This window comes from Tauraco erythrolophus, chromosome 26 (genome assembly GCF_009769465.1).
Source record: "Tauraco erythrolophus isolate bTauEry1 chromosome 26, bTauEry1.pri, whole genome shotgun sequence".
In the NCBI taxonomy this organism is placed as follows: Eukaryota; Metazoa; Chordata; class Aves; order Musophagiformes; family Musophagidae; genus Tauraco; species Tauraco erythrolophus.
In genome coordinates, this window is record NC_141490.1 from 5,925,396 (window position 1) to 5,945,672 (window position 20,277).

The following is a 20,277-nucleotide window of genomic DNA, read 5'->3' on the forward strand; positions in this document are numbered from 1 at the left end:
TGTACTTTGGTCTTGAAAGTTGAGAGTAAATACATACTATTTAATCCAGCATGCAGCCCTTCGAAATAAGAAGGCCACACAGCGACTGATGCTCTTTCCCCAGAGATCCCAGACTTCAAAGGCAAACAGAACGGGTTTCAGCGGTGCAGCAGGGAATGCAAGGGGTGCTCACGCCTTAGCAACCACTTCAGCAAAGAAAATTATGGAAGGAAGGAGATGGTGATGGCCTGAACAGCAAGACTCCAAAAATTTGGCACCAACAATCTGAAGCATGCTAAACTCCTGGGATTAGACGCAGGTTTCTTGTTCTCCATACTGCCAAAGCCCCCTGTGTCCAGTGACAAACTCACCCAGTTGACTTGCCAGAGGATTCACAGAAATGGAAAGGGCTTCACGCTGTAACCACCTCTCAGCACTTGACTGCAGGTTTTGACACTGAAGAACTTTATTAATAATGAACAGGACTAACACAGGAGGATTGTCTTGATCATGTTCTGAATTTAGAGGCTCTTTCACATAAGCAATACCAGCAAGTTGCTTGTCGGCTCTTATTTTAACTTCCTGACTAAAAGGACTTAAGAGTGTCCTCGCCTCCCTCCCAAAAAAAAGACTACAAGAGAAACCAGGTTTAAAAGAACCATCTTACAGAGAAGACGGACAATCTATTAGCCCTTGGCAAGCTGCACAACCATTGCACACAAAACAACAAGCTGTACAAAACCGAAAGGAGATGGCAGAGAGATTGCTAAGGCTTTCTGCCCTGTTATTCTTCTCCTGGTCCAACGTGTCTTCTGAACTCATTCCCAGACAGCTTCAAGGTCATGTCAGAACAGCCACAAATTCACCTCCGGTACGTGCAAAATTCGAACAAGGTTACACAGAGAGATAAAATTGCAAAGGTAAAAACAAAACTAAAGGCCAAGATCATGGGTTAAAATATTTCTTCTAAGTCCAAGAGACTACAGTTTGGGTATATCTCAAAACATATTCCAAACTTTTAAAACAAGCTACAGTCTTTTTTGACTGATTAAAAGGTTCATTTGTTGAGGAAAACTAAAGGACCACCCTCCTGGTGAACACTTTCTTTCTCCTTTCCAGTATATTCCCATTTGCCAACAGACTTGTTCACACCATGACTTCCTGCATCTCCTCCACTTCTCCCTCTCCCCCACGGTTACTCGCTTTTTGACAGCAAAAACCGCCTTGACTCTCATCCTGCCTTTGACAAAAACGTGACATGGAAGCGGTCACGTTCATTCAAAACAAGTTTGAGCTCAGAGACGGGGGAGAGGTATTTAAAAAGTCTATAAATAGCACACTGAATGTGTTAGGGATCTACTTCCAGGCTATGTTACAAACAAACTCTGGTGTCCGAGCCACCATCCTAAGTCATCTACGTAAAAGTAGTGACAGCCAGGCTCCAGCAAAAGGAGGCATCTTCTTCTTGACTTTGAAAAGCCACTGAATTACCCCTTCCAAGCAAATCTCCCTGCTTAAGGAAGACCCAAGATCAACTGCTTTGTCTACGACCCAAAACGTGCAGAAACCGATATTCGCAAAGAGCCCTTCGGATGGGAAGCGAACGAAGAAAAGGAAGACATTTCTTAAATGATCAATGCCACGGAACTTGGCTTTACATATCTGGACTGAAACATTTTGTTTTCTAGGTACAGGTGGAATTTCTACCTAGACATCACAATGCTGACTGCAGACAAGCAACGTGACAGAATCCAGTCCAGTCCCTAGCCATGACCGTGGTTAGGTAGTCTTGGGTGCTTGGATGGAGGATGACGATGGACTCCGGGAAGTTCTTGGAAAGCCATCCATTTTCAAACCGCTGTTCATAACTGATCTTGGGTCTGCTTTGGAGATGGAGCTGTTGTCACAACCACCGTGGAAACCGCTTTAGTAGAGCCAGACACTGTTCCCTGCTGGAGATGGGAGGCTGGTACTGTTTGAATTCGCACCTGTTTGAAACAGAACAAGAAAAAACACAACCTGACCGACTCTGAAGTGCTGGTGAATTATCTGTTTCTGCTGTCAACCAAAATCCACTTATATGAACAAGACCAAGCACCAAAACACATCAAGAACAGAACTTGTCACAAGAAGATCACTTCATCCACTGTTCACGTGGGATGGTGGCAAGAGATCTCAAGATTAGACAGGAAGAAGAAGAGTTTGAATAAAAACCTACATGTCAGCTGCTTTTACAAGTTTTCAGAAGAAGGACTTGGACCCATTGGATACTTCACTTCTACAGACTTGTTACTAGCAGCTCTCAATGCAGATTAACTCTTTGGAATTGCAGAACACTAAGTTTCCAGATAGAAAGATGGATACGCAAAGAAAAGGTGATGTGCAGAAGCCCAAGTACAAAGCACTACAAAAAGAGCCAAGTGTATAGAAACAATCCTTCAAGCAGTTGGGAACATCTCCTGATGGGACTTTTCGTTTTACATTCATCCTACTCTCAGTGCTCCAAAAACATTTAAAAATCAGATCTGGATGGAGGGAAGGTAAAGGAGATGATCCACTGCGTGTGCTTAACACAGACACTCCAGCCAAGTCGAGTACCTGAACTTTTTATGGAACCCCACGTACCAAGTGTAAAGTCCTCACAGGGATGTTAAGTCATAAAAAAGCAAAGAGCATTATCATTCCAGGCGCCGTTACCTGCGTGGCCTGGCCTTGCTGCTGCAGCTGCTGGAGTTGCTGTGCAGTCAGAAAACTCACTGGCTTGTTCCCAGCTATCAGTTTTGTCCCTGCTGGCATGGTAGTCAGGATGATATTTCTACCTAATCCGCTGATGCTAAGGAAAGAGAATTGTACAAAGGTTAGTAAACGGCACGGCAGGCGAGGTCTTTCACACACAAACTGCTCTTCAGTTGCTAGGAGATTAGAGTTACTTATCTAATTTGCTAATGATTTTAAGTAGTAGGGGTTTTTTGCCCCACAAAACTGGCAAATACACAAGTGCCAAGTTTATGTCAACATTTATCCTGACGACAGAGGAATTAAACCCTCTAATTCTGGACTGTGCACATCACTAGGTTAGTCTGATCAGACCTGAACACTTCTCAAGGAAGGCAGACAACAGCCAAGCACACAGTGTTCTGCCCTGAAACATTAACTAAGGGAGACACTACCAGAACTCATGGGAAAATAAATAAAAATACTTCAAAAAAATAAATAATATTTTTTAAAATAATAAAAAATAAAAATACTGCCAGAGGAATTTGCACTGAGGCAGTTAACACTTCCCTGGTTTCTTTAACAGAGAGAATCTCTCAGATTTCACGTATTTTTAGGTACGTCACCAGGTTAATTCCTGCTCAAATACACAGAACTCATCTAATAGCTGGTTTCAGGGCAAAGAACGTTTTCTCTTCAGTGCATTTGCTAGAACCTACATCCCAGGGCACCTACACAAACACTGTATTCTCATCACTGGACACCACAGTCATCCAGTTTCTTGCAGCTAACGGACCTATTAATGGACCGTGAGCCTATTCCACCCTCTGCCTGCAGGTCCCCAGGAACCTGCTGAACACAAACCTCCCTCAGCCCATTTCTAAAGCAAAACTACCAGATGTGAAGTACTCACTTGGCCCCGAGGTTGCCCTTGATGATGGGTGCAGTCACCACGCTCTTGCCCTTCACTGGCTGGCTGATCACTGACAGAGGCACTGTTATTCGTGCTGGGAGCTTACCCTAAAGAAGTCAAAGAACACGTGAGGAGCCGCGGGGAGTTCAGCAGAGAAATTGCTTGAAAACATGCAATTACCACTCAGCTTGCTTTTTAGGAGTCCTGGGAGTAGAAACCAGCAGCAGCTTTGCTGATGAGATCTGTACTCCATTTCAGGCTCATTAAAATTCACCTCCATCTCATTCACTTCACAGCTGCCTCAGCCCCGATAACCCACATCATCTTTGCGCCACAGTATTTCTCTGGGAAGGATCGTTGCATCCACCCATGATTTTTATCCTTAGAAAAAACTCGGTAAAAAAGTTAATACATAACAAGCACTCCTAGTTCTGACATCATTCCAAGGGAAATTATCTCAGAGATGCGGGGCAAGACGCTGAGCTGCACAAGGCAGGACTTTAGGTGAGCAAAGTTTATTTCGTTCACTCAGAGTGAACGCTGTGTTTAAGGCCAGGTTGGATGAGGCTTTGGGCAACCTGGTGTAGTGGAGGGTGTCCCTGCCCATGGCAGGGGATTTGGAACCAGATGATCATTGAGGTCCCTTCCAACCCAAATCATTCCATGATTCTATGATTCTATAACAGGAGGTAATGGAAGACTTATCTGCCTGTTTTCTGGTTATTCAGTGTTTAGCTACAATTCCAACACCATGGAATTAGTAGCAGACCCACATTCTACAGTACTTAGTTTGTGCCTCTGTGGATGTAAAGAGAAGTTTTCAGACAGAAACCACCAGTAGATTTCAGCGTTCCCCTTTCTCACCCACCTCCAGAACAAGTTCAGCATTACTTACTGCCTGGGATGTAGACACTACTGTGGTGCTGACGGGTACCTGCCGCACAGCAGTGGCTCCTGTGCCTATAGTTATGGGAGTCCCAGCAGCTCCCGAGGCCACAGCAACTGCTTTCGACACTGTGGCACTCACGGTTGGTAAGGAGACGGCTGAGGTATGGACTGTGCCAGCCACACTCACTGCTGAGGATGAGGGCACTTGCTTAGGGTGAGTAGCTACCGTAATAGTCTGCCCAGCTTTGGGTGGCATCACCCCCAGCCCCTGCACGATCCTTATAGTAGCAGCTGGTTTGGCCTCAGTGGATGCCACCGTAGTTATGGCTTTGCTCTTCTGATCTGCCACAGTCATGCCCAGAGCAGGCATCAGTCGGAAAGCGGAGCTCGTCGGCTCGGCAGTCTTTAAATCAGGAGTCACTTTAACCACTGTGCTTCCAGCTGGGCTGGAAGAAGCAGAAGTGGCCGTGCTCGTCTTGGCTGGAGAATCAGCAGTCTGGACAGGATTGGACGTCACGTGCAAAGTTGCCGAGATGCCTTTCCCACTAGCACTGCTTCCCGCAGCTGCTGTGAAGAGGTCCTGAGTCAGTTTGACAGTAGTGACTTGAGATTTGGCCAGGGTGGCCATCATGTCCGGGGTGATGCGCAGCACGGTCTGTCCCTTCGCATCGGTGGTGATAGAGGACGGGGGCAGGCGCAACACGTCCTTTCCTTGGATCCGGAAATTGGTCGCTGTGAGCGGGATGCTGCTTCCAGGCTGGGTCTTCACGCCAAGTTGTCCTGTGATAGCCACCTGGAAGAGATCAGAGAAGTGGCTGTCTCAAAGGCAGATGTATCAAATGACAGTCCAGGGCACAGCCAAAGTAAAACATTCCAACAGGATGTTGCTTCCACCAGAATTGAAGTGGCATGATGCTAGCACTCAGCACACTACTGAAAATAGTTCTGGTCGCGTATCAGATGGCATTCCCAAGCCCATATAAAATACAAAATACTTTGGAGCTCCTTTTTCAAACAAGATGAATGAAAATGAGATCTGAAGATGGTTAATCTTGCACTAACACATCTTCTACATCTATGTGAAAACAGGGCTCAAATACACCAAACCAGCAACTGCCTAAGCCTGCACGGTCAGTAACTCACACAGCACTTGGGGATCACCACAGTTTTCACCATTTTTTCCTATCTGCATCTCACACCTGTCACAACAAACAGGAAACGACTGGGTGGTGGAGCCCAGCTCCTTGTCTCTCCCTCTCTCTCACCTGCTTGATGATGTTCTGGCCAGCTACGTTCTGGATGACAGTGGTAGAGGAGGTGCTTGTAGCAGAACTGCCCGGAGAGCTGGTTACTGGCTTTATGGCAGGGCTGGGCGCTGCAGACAGTCCTGTCACAGTGATGCCCGTCTGTCCTGTCACGGAGCTTCCTGGTCTTTGCACCTGCACTGGGCTGGTTTGAGCTTTTACTGGCAGAGTCATGACGGCCTACAGTAAGACACAGAAGCAGCCTATGAGTAGACTAACACAATACTAACAGTCTAACAGTTCTTCTTTGTATTATCCCTCAGCTTACAAGTTCTACAGACTTCTTACTGTAAGGCACAATTAAATGGTGCCACATCAAATAATAGGGCCACGAAGATGATCCGAGGGCTGGAGCACCTCTGCTATGGAGACAGGCTGAGAGAGTTGGGGCTGTTCAGCCTGGAGAAGAGAAGGCTCCGGGGTGATCTTATTGCAGCTTTCCAGTACTTAAAGGGGGCCTATGGGAAAGCTGGAGAGGGACTTTTTACAAGGGCGTGTAGTGATAGGACAAGGGGTAATGGATTTAAACTGAAAGAGGGGAGATTTAGATTGGATATAAGGAAGAAGTTCTTCACTCTGAGGGTGCTGAGGCACTGGAACAGGTTGCCCAGAGAAGCTGTGGCTGCCCCATCCCTGGAAGTGTTCAAGGCCAGGCTGGATGAGGCTTTGGGCAACCTGGTGTAGTGGAAGGTGTCCCTGCCCATGGCAGGGGGGTTGGAACTAGATCTTTGAGGTCCCTTCCAACCCAAACCATTCTGTGATTCTATGATCAAGAGGCAATGGGTTGAAAAAAGGAGCACTGAGCGGCACTGTTTACGCAAAATTGTTTCTACACTCTTGCTCTGCAGTTACTGCATGCTCCAAGCGAGCAAGTAATCCCTGTGCACCACACTGAAATACTAGAAGTAGTCAGATTAGAAGGCAGAGCTACTCCACCATTTCCATGAAGCCAAACTCACCTGAGGGAGCACTTTGGTTTGCGTGGCTGTAGCTGGAACACGGATCTGAGGCACCGACGTAGGCTGCTGCTGCTGGGTTACCACCGGGGCTTGCTGAGACACGGCTGGGAGGCTGGACTGGGCAGTGACCACCCGGACCTGCGGCAGTCCTGAGGAGGTGGTATGACTTACCACCCGGGTGGGAGGTGGCTGCGGCCCAGGCTGGGTCTGTGAACTCTGGGCTGTGGAAAGCAACGTCCCGAGCTGTGGCATGGTAGGGGATGACACCAGAAGAACGCTACGGAAAAGATAAAGCCAGTAGGTCAGCAAAGATGTAGGAAATGGCTGAGAAAGAACCAGTAACGTTCACAAGTGATGCATGAAACAGAAGAAGTACCTTTGGCTGGGTTTTGCTGGCTCCGATCCGGCACTTGATACGCTCTTGCTAACCACAGACACCGGTGGGGGTGAAATAGGCGTTGCTGGTAACGCGGGCGCAGTCGGTGTCACGGGCGTCACGGGAGTCGGTGGCATGCTGGAGTCACTAAGGCTCAGCTGACTGGGCTCTGACGTGCTGCTGGGAAGTGCTTTCACAGAACTCTCCTTGCTACTGGACTTCTGCAAAGAAACCACGTCAAGCATGAAGGTCTTCACAAAAACTGGGTTTGATTGCTGCACTCTAGAGAGCAGGCTGAGCACTTTAGGCTGAGTTCTGGATGGTTATGAATGATGTCGTACGGTTATTCAGGTGCTAAATCCTGAAATCGCAGATGACTGACTGTCTGCTTGCCTCAACCGCAGCCACAAGTGGGCTGGTGCACGTGGCTGCTCCTGTTCTCAGCAGAAAGCACATTCCAGCAGTGACACACATTCATAACACATAGGTTTCCACCTTGGTTCATTTGCCAACAGCAATGACCTTACAGAGATTTGATACCAGTAACAACAACAAAAACCAGACATGCAAACCCCAGCAAGGGGGAGAGAAGACGTGTTCCACGCGCTCTGCTACAGATTAACCTCAAAACTAGATCTGAAAGACCATCCCCAAGACAGGGAGCACAAATGAATTCCATCAGCCTTTCTGCTGAGATCAACAAGGTCAATAGAGGAAGCTGGGAGGAGTAAAAGTTCCCTCTTTCCCTCTTCATTTTGTGCACTGGTGCCAGACTAACACTGACATTCATATACACAACGAACTGGTAACTCAAATAGGTGGTAATTTTCATCAGACACTACGGATGCAAAATCTATGGATTAAGAGAAGTCCATACTTGCTTCCCAATCTCAAAAGCATCTGTGCAAAGATATTTACCATTTTAGCCGGAGGTTTTGGCTTCTGCTGAAGAGCTCTCTTGGCCTTTGCTGCAGCAGCTTGAGCCTGGTGGATCCTCTCTGCAAACACAAACTAATGGTTAGAGCTCCTGATCACAAACAAACTGATTTAAGAAACAGGCCAATTCAGACCTGTAAATTTATCTTCAGACAAGAAATCAAACATAGTCATGTAGCAGTGCAAAGAAAAATGCCACGTAAAATTAGCCAAAAAGACTGAAACAAAGACATGTAAGAAGCTGTGAATGCACACGTACATCCACAGTTCTTGAACACAGGATGCTATTTTTCCAATGGATACTTAAAACTGACACATTGCTCTGCAAGTCTGGATTTAAGTGCTGACGGGCTAACACCAGCAAGCTGACTAGAGAAAAAATCCAGACTGACAAATGAACGTTCATTATCCAGCTGGACTGAAGAAGCTCAAGAGAATGGAAAGTGAAAAATGAAATGAGACTTTGAAACATTTTCAGTTCTTAAGATATCACCAAGCTGGGCTTACCAAACTCTTCCTCACTCCTGTCCCGGTGCAGGTAGATCCACAACTTGCGTCCAATGTCATATTTCACGCAGGGGTCCTTCTCATAATGTAATCGGTCCAAAGCACCACTAACAACAGTATTAACCTTAAAGTTCAGAATTCACAGAATTACAAGATGTCCCTGGTTGGGCTAGCCAAAGGTCATGAACAGAAAAGTAATCCTATTTGTCATAAAACCTGAGTAAGCTGCTAACAACCTTCATTTGAGTAAGAACTGACTGAGAGCAGATGTTGCAGCACAGGGTGCTGTTTGCCACCTCGGATTAAACGGAGCTTCCACCAAAGCTGAGTGCTCTGAAAACTGAGCGTTTCTGAATCCAAAACGTGAGCAGATATATGACACGGTGTCAACTCTGTGGCTTCTCCAGCTGTTTTTCAACATCCAGAGGTCGGTGCAGACCGTAGCAGCTCACCAGAGTAGAACACAGCTCTCATTTGCTAGTCAAAGCAGCATAAAAAACTGTTGGGCCTCAGGCACTGAATACTGCCCAGGTCTGTGCAGCGTGTTTTTAGGAGAATCTGTTTGAGGCCAGACATGACATCCAACTTACCTGAGCACTCGTGACATCGGGAGCTAGGAACTGGGAATCTTTAAGCAGCTCGCAGATTTCCGCCCGAGTTCCTTCTCCATTAGGAAGGCGAGCAGCAGCATCACGAACTGAAACGCAAACACAAGCAGCTGTGCTCAAGTACTTCAGCAGACACATTTTGGTGTTGCTCGCTTATCCCTGCTCTCATAGTGCCTACTTCCTCACTAAAACCTAGCTCCCACGATCCCTTGGAGATATGAGCAGAGATTATAAAGGATTATTCTAAAATACATCGACTGTGCCGGCTTGGTGCCAGGAGTGATGAACTCAGGGAACAGCACGGAACCACAGAAGGACTTCATAATGCCCCAACTTCACAACTACATACTTAAACCATCACTCTCTGTTTTCCAGGAATCTGAGCCTTAGTTTAGGCCAGCCCCATGGACTCTCCTCTCCATTGTCCACGGTGTCTCAGATCCACAGCGACACACAGACTGCCTCCCGCTCCCAACATTTCATCACCTCTATTCCATATATTTTATTTCTCCTTCACTTCTTTCCTTCCAGTCTGCCTACCTTTTCCCTTTATAATGTAGATTCCTAAAGTCACCGCTTGAGGGAGAACAGGGGAGCTTTTTTCTTTTTTTTGGCCATCACCTTACCAAGGGACAAGATGGTGACGTACGCTGGTCTGTCTGAGCGCAGGAGAGAATGCTCTCGGGCTTTGTTTAGTGAGGTTTCCTTGTCAAACACCCCCTTCACAGGACCAACGACTGACTCGAAGCCATGCATACGGAAAGTGAAAGCTTTGTGGGGCTGGCTGTAACGGTAACGCTCCTGTGTTTGGAAACAAGAGGACTGAATTTAGCAGGAAACATATAGATCGAAGTCTTAAAGCCTGTGCTGCGTTTACATTAGATTATAAGTCAAGTTATTAGCATTCTCTAGAGAAAGGTGGGGTTTTTTCAAAAAAAATATGCTGGGGGATGGCAGAAGAGATAGAAAGGTCGGCATGACCAATTTCAATTCATTTTGCCTGATACCCATTGGAAATACAGGTGTTTTTGAAGGAAGCAGCAAGGCTATATTGTTAGCAAGTTTTAAGTAGGGCCAAGACACCTACATCAAGGCAGAAGAAACATACTAATTCTTTATATTAATGAAGTTTGGGCAGAGAATAAAACTGCCATCCTATACAAACGCTCTTGTTTTAGTGGCCAACTGTTTTGACATGTGTGTTTAAAATGAAGAATTCTGACCTGCTCCTGAAACACACGTTTCTCCTCTCCAGTGCTAGGTCGGACTACGTAGTCAGTCCTTCTGAAACAAAGGTCACCATCAGTTCTGAGCAACAAAAGCCCACAAACAGTCCCACAGAACATCCCAAAGGTTAGTCACCTCACCCTTTCTGCAAATTATCCTCAACACATTCTGAAAGCATTTGATAATATAAATAAGCCCTGCAGAGATCTTAAAACTTGCTCTATGCAGTACCTGAAATTAAGCTAGGACTGTAAATAATCTAGTTAATCGGGACATAAATTAGGTTACAGGTTTGCTCTGATAACATATGTGAACCTGGAGAAAAATCAGTTGACTTTGTGAAGTCCAGTTATTGCATTTATAAAATCAGACTATCGAGTTCCCTTCTGCCCCACGACGCAAAGCATTTTTATTTTAAGCAACTAGCCATTCAGATCCAGAGGCACCAGGACCAAATTTCATAGCTTTAGCATGCACTGCAAAAGCTTTCAAGCAGTACTATATACTTACACTCTGGGAATTGGAGTGGCATCCAAGCTGTCTTCATTTTCCTATTGAGAAACAGAGAAATGTCAATGTTGGATATAACTCGGCCAGGTTTTGTGCTGCTAGAAGGTGACTTTTTTCTGACTCACTTTGAAAAAAGTCTGGTCTTTGGTCTCCAACCAGAGTTGAAACAGTGCTGCCAATTCCTTCTCATGATCTTGGCAAGAACCTAGTCCAAGAAATCAGGAAAATAAGAAATAGAAGTCCTTTATTTGTTATGAAGCTGGCTGCTTGTACTTCCCAGTCTTCTACTACTCCCTTCCCCTCTCTACGCATCGCCAGTCACAAGGCATCTTCCACACTTCACAGATGCTGCAATTTCAGTACTTGAACACATCCAGACTAAGGAAAGTGCTAAAACCCAGTTATTCTCCTGTGCTGGTAGGTGCTTCAACTCCTCACAGAGCAGGCAAGATACTGTTTGAGACACAGTCACCTGATACTCGCAAACGGTTCCCACTCTCCCAAAGTAATCCCAGTCCCAGTCAACCAGCCTGCAAATGTCATCACTAGAATCACTATATTTAAGAATGGAAAATTCTGCCCAGTAGTTAAATGAGACAGTTTCCCTGTCCATGGCAGGGGGCTGGAACTAGATAATCTTGAAGGTCCCTTCCAACACAAACCATTCTATGATTCTATGAATGAACATAAACAAAAGAAATCAGTAATTCACTCAGTATGAGCTTGGGCACATTGATACCAAGGTACCCTCTGGTTGCCACTTGTAAAGAATAGTATTGCTTTGCTCTACAAAGAAGTTGAACTCATTCATAACAGTAATAATTAACAATTACTCTGAATAATCAAAAGATATGCTCTACAGAAGGGAAAACACGAATGTGTTCAGACAGATCTGAAGGGTGACATAAACATGATTAGGTGAGCAACATGAAGAAATGCAGCCCAGAGCCTTTGCTCACTTATTCTGTCTGCTGCTGCTACTAATGCCTTGTGAAAACCTCGAAACCAAACCACAATTTTTGCTCAGCTAAAGGCCAACGAATTAAGAGCTCTGTTTGTCCTTCTCTCCGGGCTGCAGCAAGCTGAAAAGTAAAGTCCTGGAGAAATCAATGAACCTTTACTATAGTTGAAATCATCGAAGAGTACAAGATACTCACCATGCAACTTCCACTGCTGAGTTTTTTCCTTAAATTCAACAAAAGGTGAGAAGCTGGAAGGAACATCTGCAATGAAAAACGTGCATGTCAGAGACATTGCACAATCGTCCAACCCCCAAAATGCTACGGCTGCAGTGCGAGCTGTGGAGTTAGATTCCTAACGACAGATAAAGCATTTTTAAGTTATGTAAGCACATCTCTAAATTTGTATTTGCCCAAAGGGAAGGGAAGCATCTCAGAGCAACAGTGCAAGCACAAGAAAAGAACAGAACGGGATAAGGAGCGTTTCACCTCAGGCTGTCGGATGAGATCCTGCTCATGCTGTGAGGCACCAGGAGCTGCTACTGTATCGTGACTATTTCTGGGCTCGTGGGAAGCAAACTCAGGATTTACAGTGCTCACCAGCGTTACGGAGAATATTAAGTACCCGTGTTGCAATCTACAATCAAAACTTCCCACTCAGCAAGTGAGAACTGCAGAATAATTTAGTTTGAAAGGAACATCGGAAGCTTAGCTGCTCTAAGCCCCAGGTCAAAGCTGGGCCAACTTGGTTTCCAGTGGAACGCTCAGGGCACCACTTAATTTATTTTTTATTATCTCCAAAGACAACCACAACGTCTTCTCACTAGGAAGAGACTATTTCCTTCCTGCTTCAAACATCCTGCCTGAAGCACGTGACCTCCAAAGGAGGAACCACCTGTCTCCAGGCAATTTCACACACATTTTCACCTACTGGGGAATCAAGCTGGGTCTTGGCTACTCTCTGCATGCAAAAGAAGCCTACCACAATCAAGAAATGCAAGCCACAAACCTATCACAGAAACGCTGTCAACAACACAACGATGTATTAAAATGATAAATTAAAAGTTGATTTGAGCTATGATACAAACCAGGACTGATTAGAAGTGAGGTAAAAGTGTCATTAGTATTTTCAACAGCCATTCTCACCTCTGCTGTCACCCGTCAAGTACTGCAAGGCAGGTAAAACCAGTTCAGACCAGTTAGGGGCATAGGAGAACCAGCTATTCAGTGCGCTGGCAGGAGAAGATTGCCAATCTAGAACTTTATCTTCAAGCTGAAGAGGAAAAAGAAACATTCTGTTAAAGATCTCGCACTTTAAACTATGAGTGTTTTAACAGAAAACAAAACAGCTAAACATATCCAAGGGAAAAAAAAAAAGACTTTTATATATATGAAAAAATTACCTGACTTTTTCAAGTAACCATACTATGGTATGTCAGACAACAGACACCAAAAAGGGGAAAAGACCTCCCCACCATCTCTGGCCTTAAATATATAGAATATATCTAACCATGATCTAAAGAACAGCTCAGGAAAGACTTACAGATTCAACTGACTAAATTTACAAAACACGTTAAAAACAGAATGTGGTATGAACTCCCAAAGGGTTTTATTTTTTAAAACAGGTAATCTACATCTTCATATAACTTACAGCAGGACAACTCTGCAGAAAAATCACTGTTACATAGCTATAAAACCCTCTATCCCCTAATTTTGCATTCTACAAACATCCCTAGATAAGTGGGTGGTTCCTTACCACCGAGAGAGTAGCAGGTCCCTCCAGAAACAGTATCTCCAAAAGAAGGAAAAAGAAGCTGGAAGATATTTCATTTATTCCAAGGCATGGCTTCATCTCTTCAAGAGGTCTTCAAATGAAAGAGAAGGCAAACAGGGTAAGTTTCCTGAGGAAACGTTCACCTTCATACACGAAGATGAACACCACACGTCACACACCCCAAGCTGCACCAACCCAAAGCCTGCAAAAGTCCCACAAAAATCTGAGCTGCAACATCTGTCGCTCTCTCCATCCCTGCAAGGAGTTCACGGTCCCTTGAAGCACTTACTCCTCTTTGACAGAAGACAGAGGGATGGGGGAAGGATCCTGAGACATCGGTGGCATTCCATCTGCATTGTTGAGAGAGTCGGCCAAATCGTCCACCTCAGATTTCATCACCTTCAGCTTTTTTTTCTTCTTATCTTCCTTCTCCTTCACCTTTTTCTTGAGGGTTGCAAGGTCAAATAAGGCTTTAGATAGGATAAAACGTAAGAAGAATAATTTAAAAAGCTTCTTACCATATTTAAATGAGTCATAAACTAAGTAAACATTTAAACATAAATTCAGAAATTTATGTAGAGTGCACTCATTCACACATCACTTTGTCTTCCCAGTCATTTCCACAAATCTTTATTTTTCCCCTCGATGGACTCTGTTTTAATAAAAAACCTCTAGTTTTTGAACCAACACATATGAAATGAGAAAGGCAAAAGTAACTGCTTAAAGCAGAGATACAAATTAACTTTCATCAACTAGTTGGAAGCACCTTCAGTGGAAACTGGGGTTGTCTCGGAACTACTGAAATGGAACAACTCACAACCCCGGAGTGGCGAGGCAGCTCTGTGAAGAGCAAAAGGATGTGACCATCTACCCAGACCATCTTCACCCTCAGCTTTCCACACACAGAGGTCACCCTCTACTCATGCACCGCACAAATATCGTGCCCGCGCCACCGACCTGCTAAGGAACCCTTCCTGCCAGCGTTGACTCGAGTCATGATGTCCTCAAGAGTCACGTCTGTCGTCACGAGATCAGGGTGGTCCTGCACAGGACAACGGGACAGAAATTCAAACCAGGAAAGGAGAAAGTGTCACCACAGCCACAAGGGTACCGAAGATAACCAAGTACTGAAATGCCCCAAACTTATCTAGGACCAGCTTACGAAGTTATTTACTGCAATAAAAGTTGGGCAGTCTTCTGATGCTGAAACCCAAAGCTCTGTCTCTCCAAAACACAACACTACAATCCCCAAATCCTTCTAAACAGACAAGAATAAACAGGAATTGCACATATACACCGACAACTAAATACAGGTTACGATAAAGAGCTGAGGGGTGGTTGGACACAAAAAAGGAGCAATCGTTTTGTCACCAGAAGCACCCTGAACTTTACAGCTAGCAGATAAAAGACGAGCAGACAGAATGCAGTCCCATCCCCCCAGACTTCTTGACATCTTACAGGCTGACGTTTTCGTTTCTCATGGTGCTTCCTCAACATCATCTTCAAATCACTTTCCCCAAGTTCTATCTTGTCTGCAACGAAAAAAGAGATTATTTGAACAGTTTTCCATTACTGCTAATTTACAGACTCCTTAGATTGCCATTTTCTATCCATTCCCACTTTTGACAATCTCCAAATTTCAATAACTAGATTCTCCTTGTTGGAATTTCACTCTTTTAATCAATTTATTTCAATACTTTGTTCCTCGGGTCATCAGATTTCATTGTTGATGCAAGCATGGAAGTGAAAAGAAGTGAGAACCAGTGGTGCTGCACAAAGGGTTTGCAGACTTGGTGACAGTAACTTTAGGATGGATTCCCTCGGCACATCCATCAAAGTATTAAGGGCAAAACACAACGGAGAAATCAATAGTGTTCCACGAACTGTGGACCCTTGTGTTAAAACACTAGCCTTCCAAGGAGGAAAAGAAGAGCCAACGGTGTTGAAGCCTGCAAAAATGAAACATTACAAGATCTCCAGTGAAGCAAGAGATTCTCAAAGTAATTTCTTGCAGGGTCTCAAAGTAATTCTCATCTCTAAATCCGTATCAACCCCTGGTTTGGTACTCACCTGCTGTTTTCATGTCCAAAGTTGACAATGTGGGGATCACTCTCAGGGGAACTGGGGGACTTGGACAACGTGCCGGAGAACTTGGAGGCCAGGCGCTTAGATCTAAAATAAGTAAATAAATAAATGTATTTCTGCAAAACCTAGCACCAGTCCACACAATTCTATTCCCCTGTGTTCATTAGATCACAGCTAATAAAACTGGAGTCCAATTTCCATTCTTCTATCAAGGACACTGTCCTCACATCACAAATTTGTTTTCCCCCATTCACGCCTCAAATCTTTAGTTCAGTCCAGGGCATTACCTTCTTCATCAGAAGACAAGGTGGTATCTCCACACTCCTCTTTCACTTCCCTCAGAATCTTCAAGTAGCGCCGATGCGTCCGTCTGTCCCGTTCTTCTGCATCGTACGTCGGTGAGAAGTGCTTTCTCCTGAGGGTCATGTCAGGGCCTCCTCTTCTAGCTAAATCCAGCAAGTGCTGGAGATGAGATACATGTGACATTAGCTACCTCAGTTACCACCCTGTAGGCTAAAACACACAATCTCAACTTGTGCTTTCAGCAAGCTTAACGTTTGGAGCTGGTAAGACCTCAGTTCTTTCTGGATGAGCCTTAAAAGTACCAGTATCTGCCACATCTGAGATTTTAAAACCAGCATTTTAGACCACGAATCAAAGGGGAGAAAAAGGCAAGGGAAATTTCTGCACCTTCATCTGCACACTCAGTAACTCGCTGTCATTTTATGTGGGCTGTTGAGAGGAACCTAACCACTGGTCCGAGATCCACTTGTGCAAATTCCATGCCAAATACATAACGCAGACATGGAACGCTGTCTCCTTCGAAGAAAACATTTTACCCCTTATGGCTACAGAGGAAATAACTTCCTACATGCTTCTGTGTTCTTTTTCCCATGTCACTGTGGCGCATTTTGTAAAGAGAGATGTTCATCTTCACCCATACATCCCACATGTTTCAAGGTATCCAGAGAAGAAGACTTCATCGGGGATTTACAGGCATAAGAATTAGAGTTTTGTATCTATTCTGTACCAGAACAGAAGCTGGGGAATCCACACAACCACATATTTAGCAATTTTGCTTGTCTCACAGTGACAGAAATGGTAGAAAATGAAGGCAGAATGACTTGTTAAGAGGACAGTAAAGGTGCAAGAAAACAGGGGACAAGGTGGGAATGGAAAAAAGACACTATACACGAGCGAGAGCTGTAAGAGTTTCAAAACCTGACATTGGCAAACCAACAGCTACGAGTGTTCTCCTATTACAAAGGCCACTAGAAGACCAGAAAGGCAGTATTCCCTCAAGGAAAGACCCCTAAAAGTCGTCACTGCACAAACACCAAGACCCTAAAGACCACCTGCTCAGTGCAGAACACGAGAAAGCAATGACCACGGCCTGAAGGCACTCACGTTACGGGACGTGAGGATCTGCTTGAGCAGCCGGTAGAAGTACTGCTGCTGAGAGCTCAGGTAGCGTTTGTACTGGGACTTGAAGCACAGCTGCCGGTACTTCACAACCTCGGGATTGAAGTGTCCATCTGTAAGAAAGGGGGAAAAAAACATCTCAGTTGTCATCAAGTGCTACTTGAGAACCTAACTCCGAGAACACACAGAAGTGTGTCATGCTCACTGACCCCGGAAGAGTTTCTGGGCGATGTGCAGGGGATTTCCAAAACGGAAGTTTTCACCACTGAACAAGGCGGAGATGAGTTTGTTCTGATGCTCTCGGTTGTTTTCAGGAAAATGAGGCAGGAATTTTTTTAGATGGTCTTGCTGAGCGTCTGTCAGCACCTCCTGCCACGTAGACAAACTGACAACTTCAAAGAAGATCTCGGGCTACAGAAAGCAAAAAATAACAGTGAAGAAAATGCATTCTGGTGAAGGAAAATAATAGGGAAGAAAACGTCCTTGGCAATTTTCTAGCCCTTAAGGCTTTCTGTGGTTAAATAACAGAAGTCACGAGACGGTGTCTCACCAAATGCAGAAAACAATAGAGCAGAAGGAGAAAAGGTGAGGTGAACAATACTACTAGCAACAAGAAAATCAATTCGAAACTTGTAACAAACAAAACGTTCTTAAAGGCAATTCCAAAATAAGAGAGATTGTTGCGTAGAAAAAGAACATAACAATGGTTTTAAAAGACCTTTTCCCAAGATCACTCAAAGCCTGCGTACTTAGAATCATGGAATGGTTTGGGTTGGAAGGGACCTCAAAGATCATCCAGTTCCAACCCCCCTGCCATGGGCAGGGACACCTTCCACTACACCAGGTTGCCCAAAGCCTCATCCAACCCGGCCTTGAACACTTCCAGGGATGGGGCAGCCACAGCTTCTCTGGGCAACCTGTGCCAGTGCCTCACCACCCTCAGAGGGAAGAATTTCGTCCTTAGATCTCATTGAAATCTCCTCTTTTTCAGTTTAAAGCCATTGCTCCGTGTCCTGTCACTACACGCCCTTGTCCAAAGCCCCTCTCTAGCTTTCTTGTAGCCCCTTGAGGTACTAGAAGGCTGCTGGAAGGTCTCCCCGGAGCCTTCTCTTCTCCATGCTGAACAGTCCCAACTCTCTCAGCCTGTCTCCATAGCAGAGGTGCTCCAGCCCTCACATCATCTCCGTGGCCTCCTCTGGCCCCGCTCCAACAGCTCCATGTCCTTCTGATGTTGGGGACACCAGAGCTGAACGCAGCACTGCAGGGGGTTCTCCCGAGAGCAGTGCAGAGGGGTAGAATCAAAAGAACCTTTATGACGCCTTTTCCAGGACAACCAGAAACACTCCCTCTCTCTTCAGTTTGCTCTGTAAGCCCCACAAAGGGAGTTCACCACCCCGTTTATCAAGGCTCAGAAGAGGTAAAGTCTCTTAGAACTACTCACGTCCTCCAGAAGGTCCTCGGGCAGACTAACCCTGGTGGTGCCCAGCATGCAGTCCTCCATGATGCGCGTGCCATTCCCTTCCCCGCAGGGTCCCAGCTCCAGCGGGTCCGTGAGCATATGATCCAACGAGTCCATCCTTCCCTCCTTCCCTCCTCAACAACAGCAGCAAAACCCTGGGCAGCCGAAAATCCCACTCCCAGCTACGGAACGACTGAGAAGCCGCGACTGATGAAGCGGTTGTTTCAACGAGGGCTACGGAATCAGGGCTGTAAGACACAAAAGATATTCCAGTGTCAATTTATTGTTTAACTCCAACGCGAGTCATGCCAACCGGGGGATGCTTTGCCACAGCCTGGCACAGGCGGACCGGCAAGAACAGTTCTCCGTGGAACTAAACACGGCGCAAAACTACGTCTAAACGCGTTTTAAAGCGGTTTTAAGGCGCGGAACCGGATCGCGGCTCCAGGGTGGGGTTTCCCTCCGGTCGCATTCCCAGTCGGGACCGGGCCGGGAGCCCTCGTCCCCTCGGGCACAATTTGGAAGGAATACGGCCACGCGGAAGATATTCAAAAGAAAAAAACAACCCCCAAACCCTCAAAACCAGTGTCGAACAGTAAGAACCCCCACAAAAAACGGCACACTGCATACCCGCTCCGCGCCGGGCACCGGCGCTCCCTCAGACGAAGGGCCCCCACAGGCTGCGATGGCGGGGGCCCCCCCGGCGGTGCGCGGCCCTCCCGCTCCCCCGCTGAGGCGCCGGGCGGCCCCGCAGCAGCTCCCCAGAGCGCCGGCGGCCGCCCCCGGGCCGGGGGAGCGGGCAGCCCCCGGCACGCCGCCCGCTCCGGAAGGCGGAAGGCGGCGGCCGATCGCCGCGCCTGCGCGGTCCGCGCGCTGCGCATGCGCACTGCGCGGAGCGCCGGCGGCGCGTCCGGGAGGAGGGAGGGAGGAAGAGGAGGAGGGAGGGAGGGAGGGAGGAAGAGGAGGAGGGAGGGAGGGAGGGAGGAAGAGGAGGAGGGAGGGAGGGAGGGAGGAAGAGGAGGAGGGAGGGAGGGAGGGAGGAAGAGGAGGAGGAGGGAGGAAGGAAGAGGAGGAGGGAGGGAGGGAGGAAGAGGAGGAGGGAGGGAGGGAGGAAGGAAGGAAGAGGAGGAGGAGGGAGGGAGGAAGGAAGGAAGAGGAGGAGGAGGGAGGGAGGAAGGAAGGAAGAGGAGGAGGCGGGTGGGTGGAAGGAAGGAAGAGGAGGAGGAGGAGGGAGGAAGGAAGAGGAGGAGGAGGGAGGAAGGAAGAGGAGGAGGAGGAGGGAGGAAGGAAGGAAGGAAGAGGAGGAGGGAGGGAGGAAGGAAGGAAGAGGAGGAGGGAGGGAGGAAGGAAGGAAGAGGAGGAGGGAGGGAGGAAGGAAGGAAGAGGAGGAGGGAGGGAGGGAGGAAGGAAGAGGAGGAGGGAGGGAGGGAGGAAGGAAGGAAGAGGAGGAGGGAGGGAGGGAGGAAGGAAGGAAGAGGAGGAGGAGGAGGAGGGAGGAAGGAAGAGGAGGAGGAGGAGGAGGAGGGAGGAAGGAAGGAAGAGGAGGAGGAGGAGGGAGGAAGGAAGGAAGAGGAGGAGGAGGAGGAGGGAGGAAGGAAGGAAGGAAGGAAGGAAGGAAGAGGAGGAGGAAGGAGGAAGGAAGGAAGAGGAGGAGGA

The 20,277-nt window shown here is 46.7% G+C and overlaps 1 protein-coding gene across 2 annotated transcripts; it reads right to left on the minus strand.

Moving 5' to 3' along the window:
• Nucleotides 1-426: 426 nt before the first annotated feature.
• NFRKB (nuclear factor related to kappaB binding protein) lies at nt 427-19,289 on the minus strand. 2 transcript variants are annotated; one of them, XM_086626930.1, is made up of 26 exons: nt 19,252-19,289; nt 18,604-18,869; nt 17,372-17,573; nt 17,148-17,275; nt 16,028-16,202; nt 15,726-15,827; nt 15,114-15,187; nt 14,613-14,697; nt 13,945-14,125; nt 13,638-13,746; nt 13,028-13,154; nt 12,080-12,145; nt 11,048-11,127; nt 10,923-10,963; nt 10,409-10,466; nt 9,812-9,986; nt 9,168-9,274; nt 8,578-8,701; nt 8,053-8,132; nt 7,135-7,355; nt 6,759-7,035; nt 5,761-5,979; nt 4,503-5,288; nt 3,608-3,714; nt 2,677-2,812; nt 427-1,967 (listed from the first exon to the last, which is right to left on the minus strand). In XM_086626930.1, exons 2-26 carry the CDS (start codon nt 18,736-18,738, stop codon nt 1,842-1,844), a joined length of 3,921 nt encoding a protein of 1,306 aa, XP_086483056.1. In that variant the 5' UTR covers nt 18,739-18,869; nt 19,252-19,289; the 3' UTR covers nt 427-1,841. The 2 variants fall into 2 exon arrangements, with proteins under 2 accessions (XP_086483056.1, XP_009976620.2); XM_009978318.2 differs by having other exon boundaries at nt 10,409-10,469.
• Nucleotides 19,290-20,277: the final 988 nt, after the last annotated feature.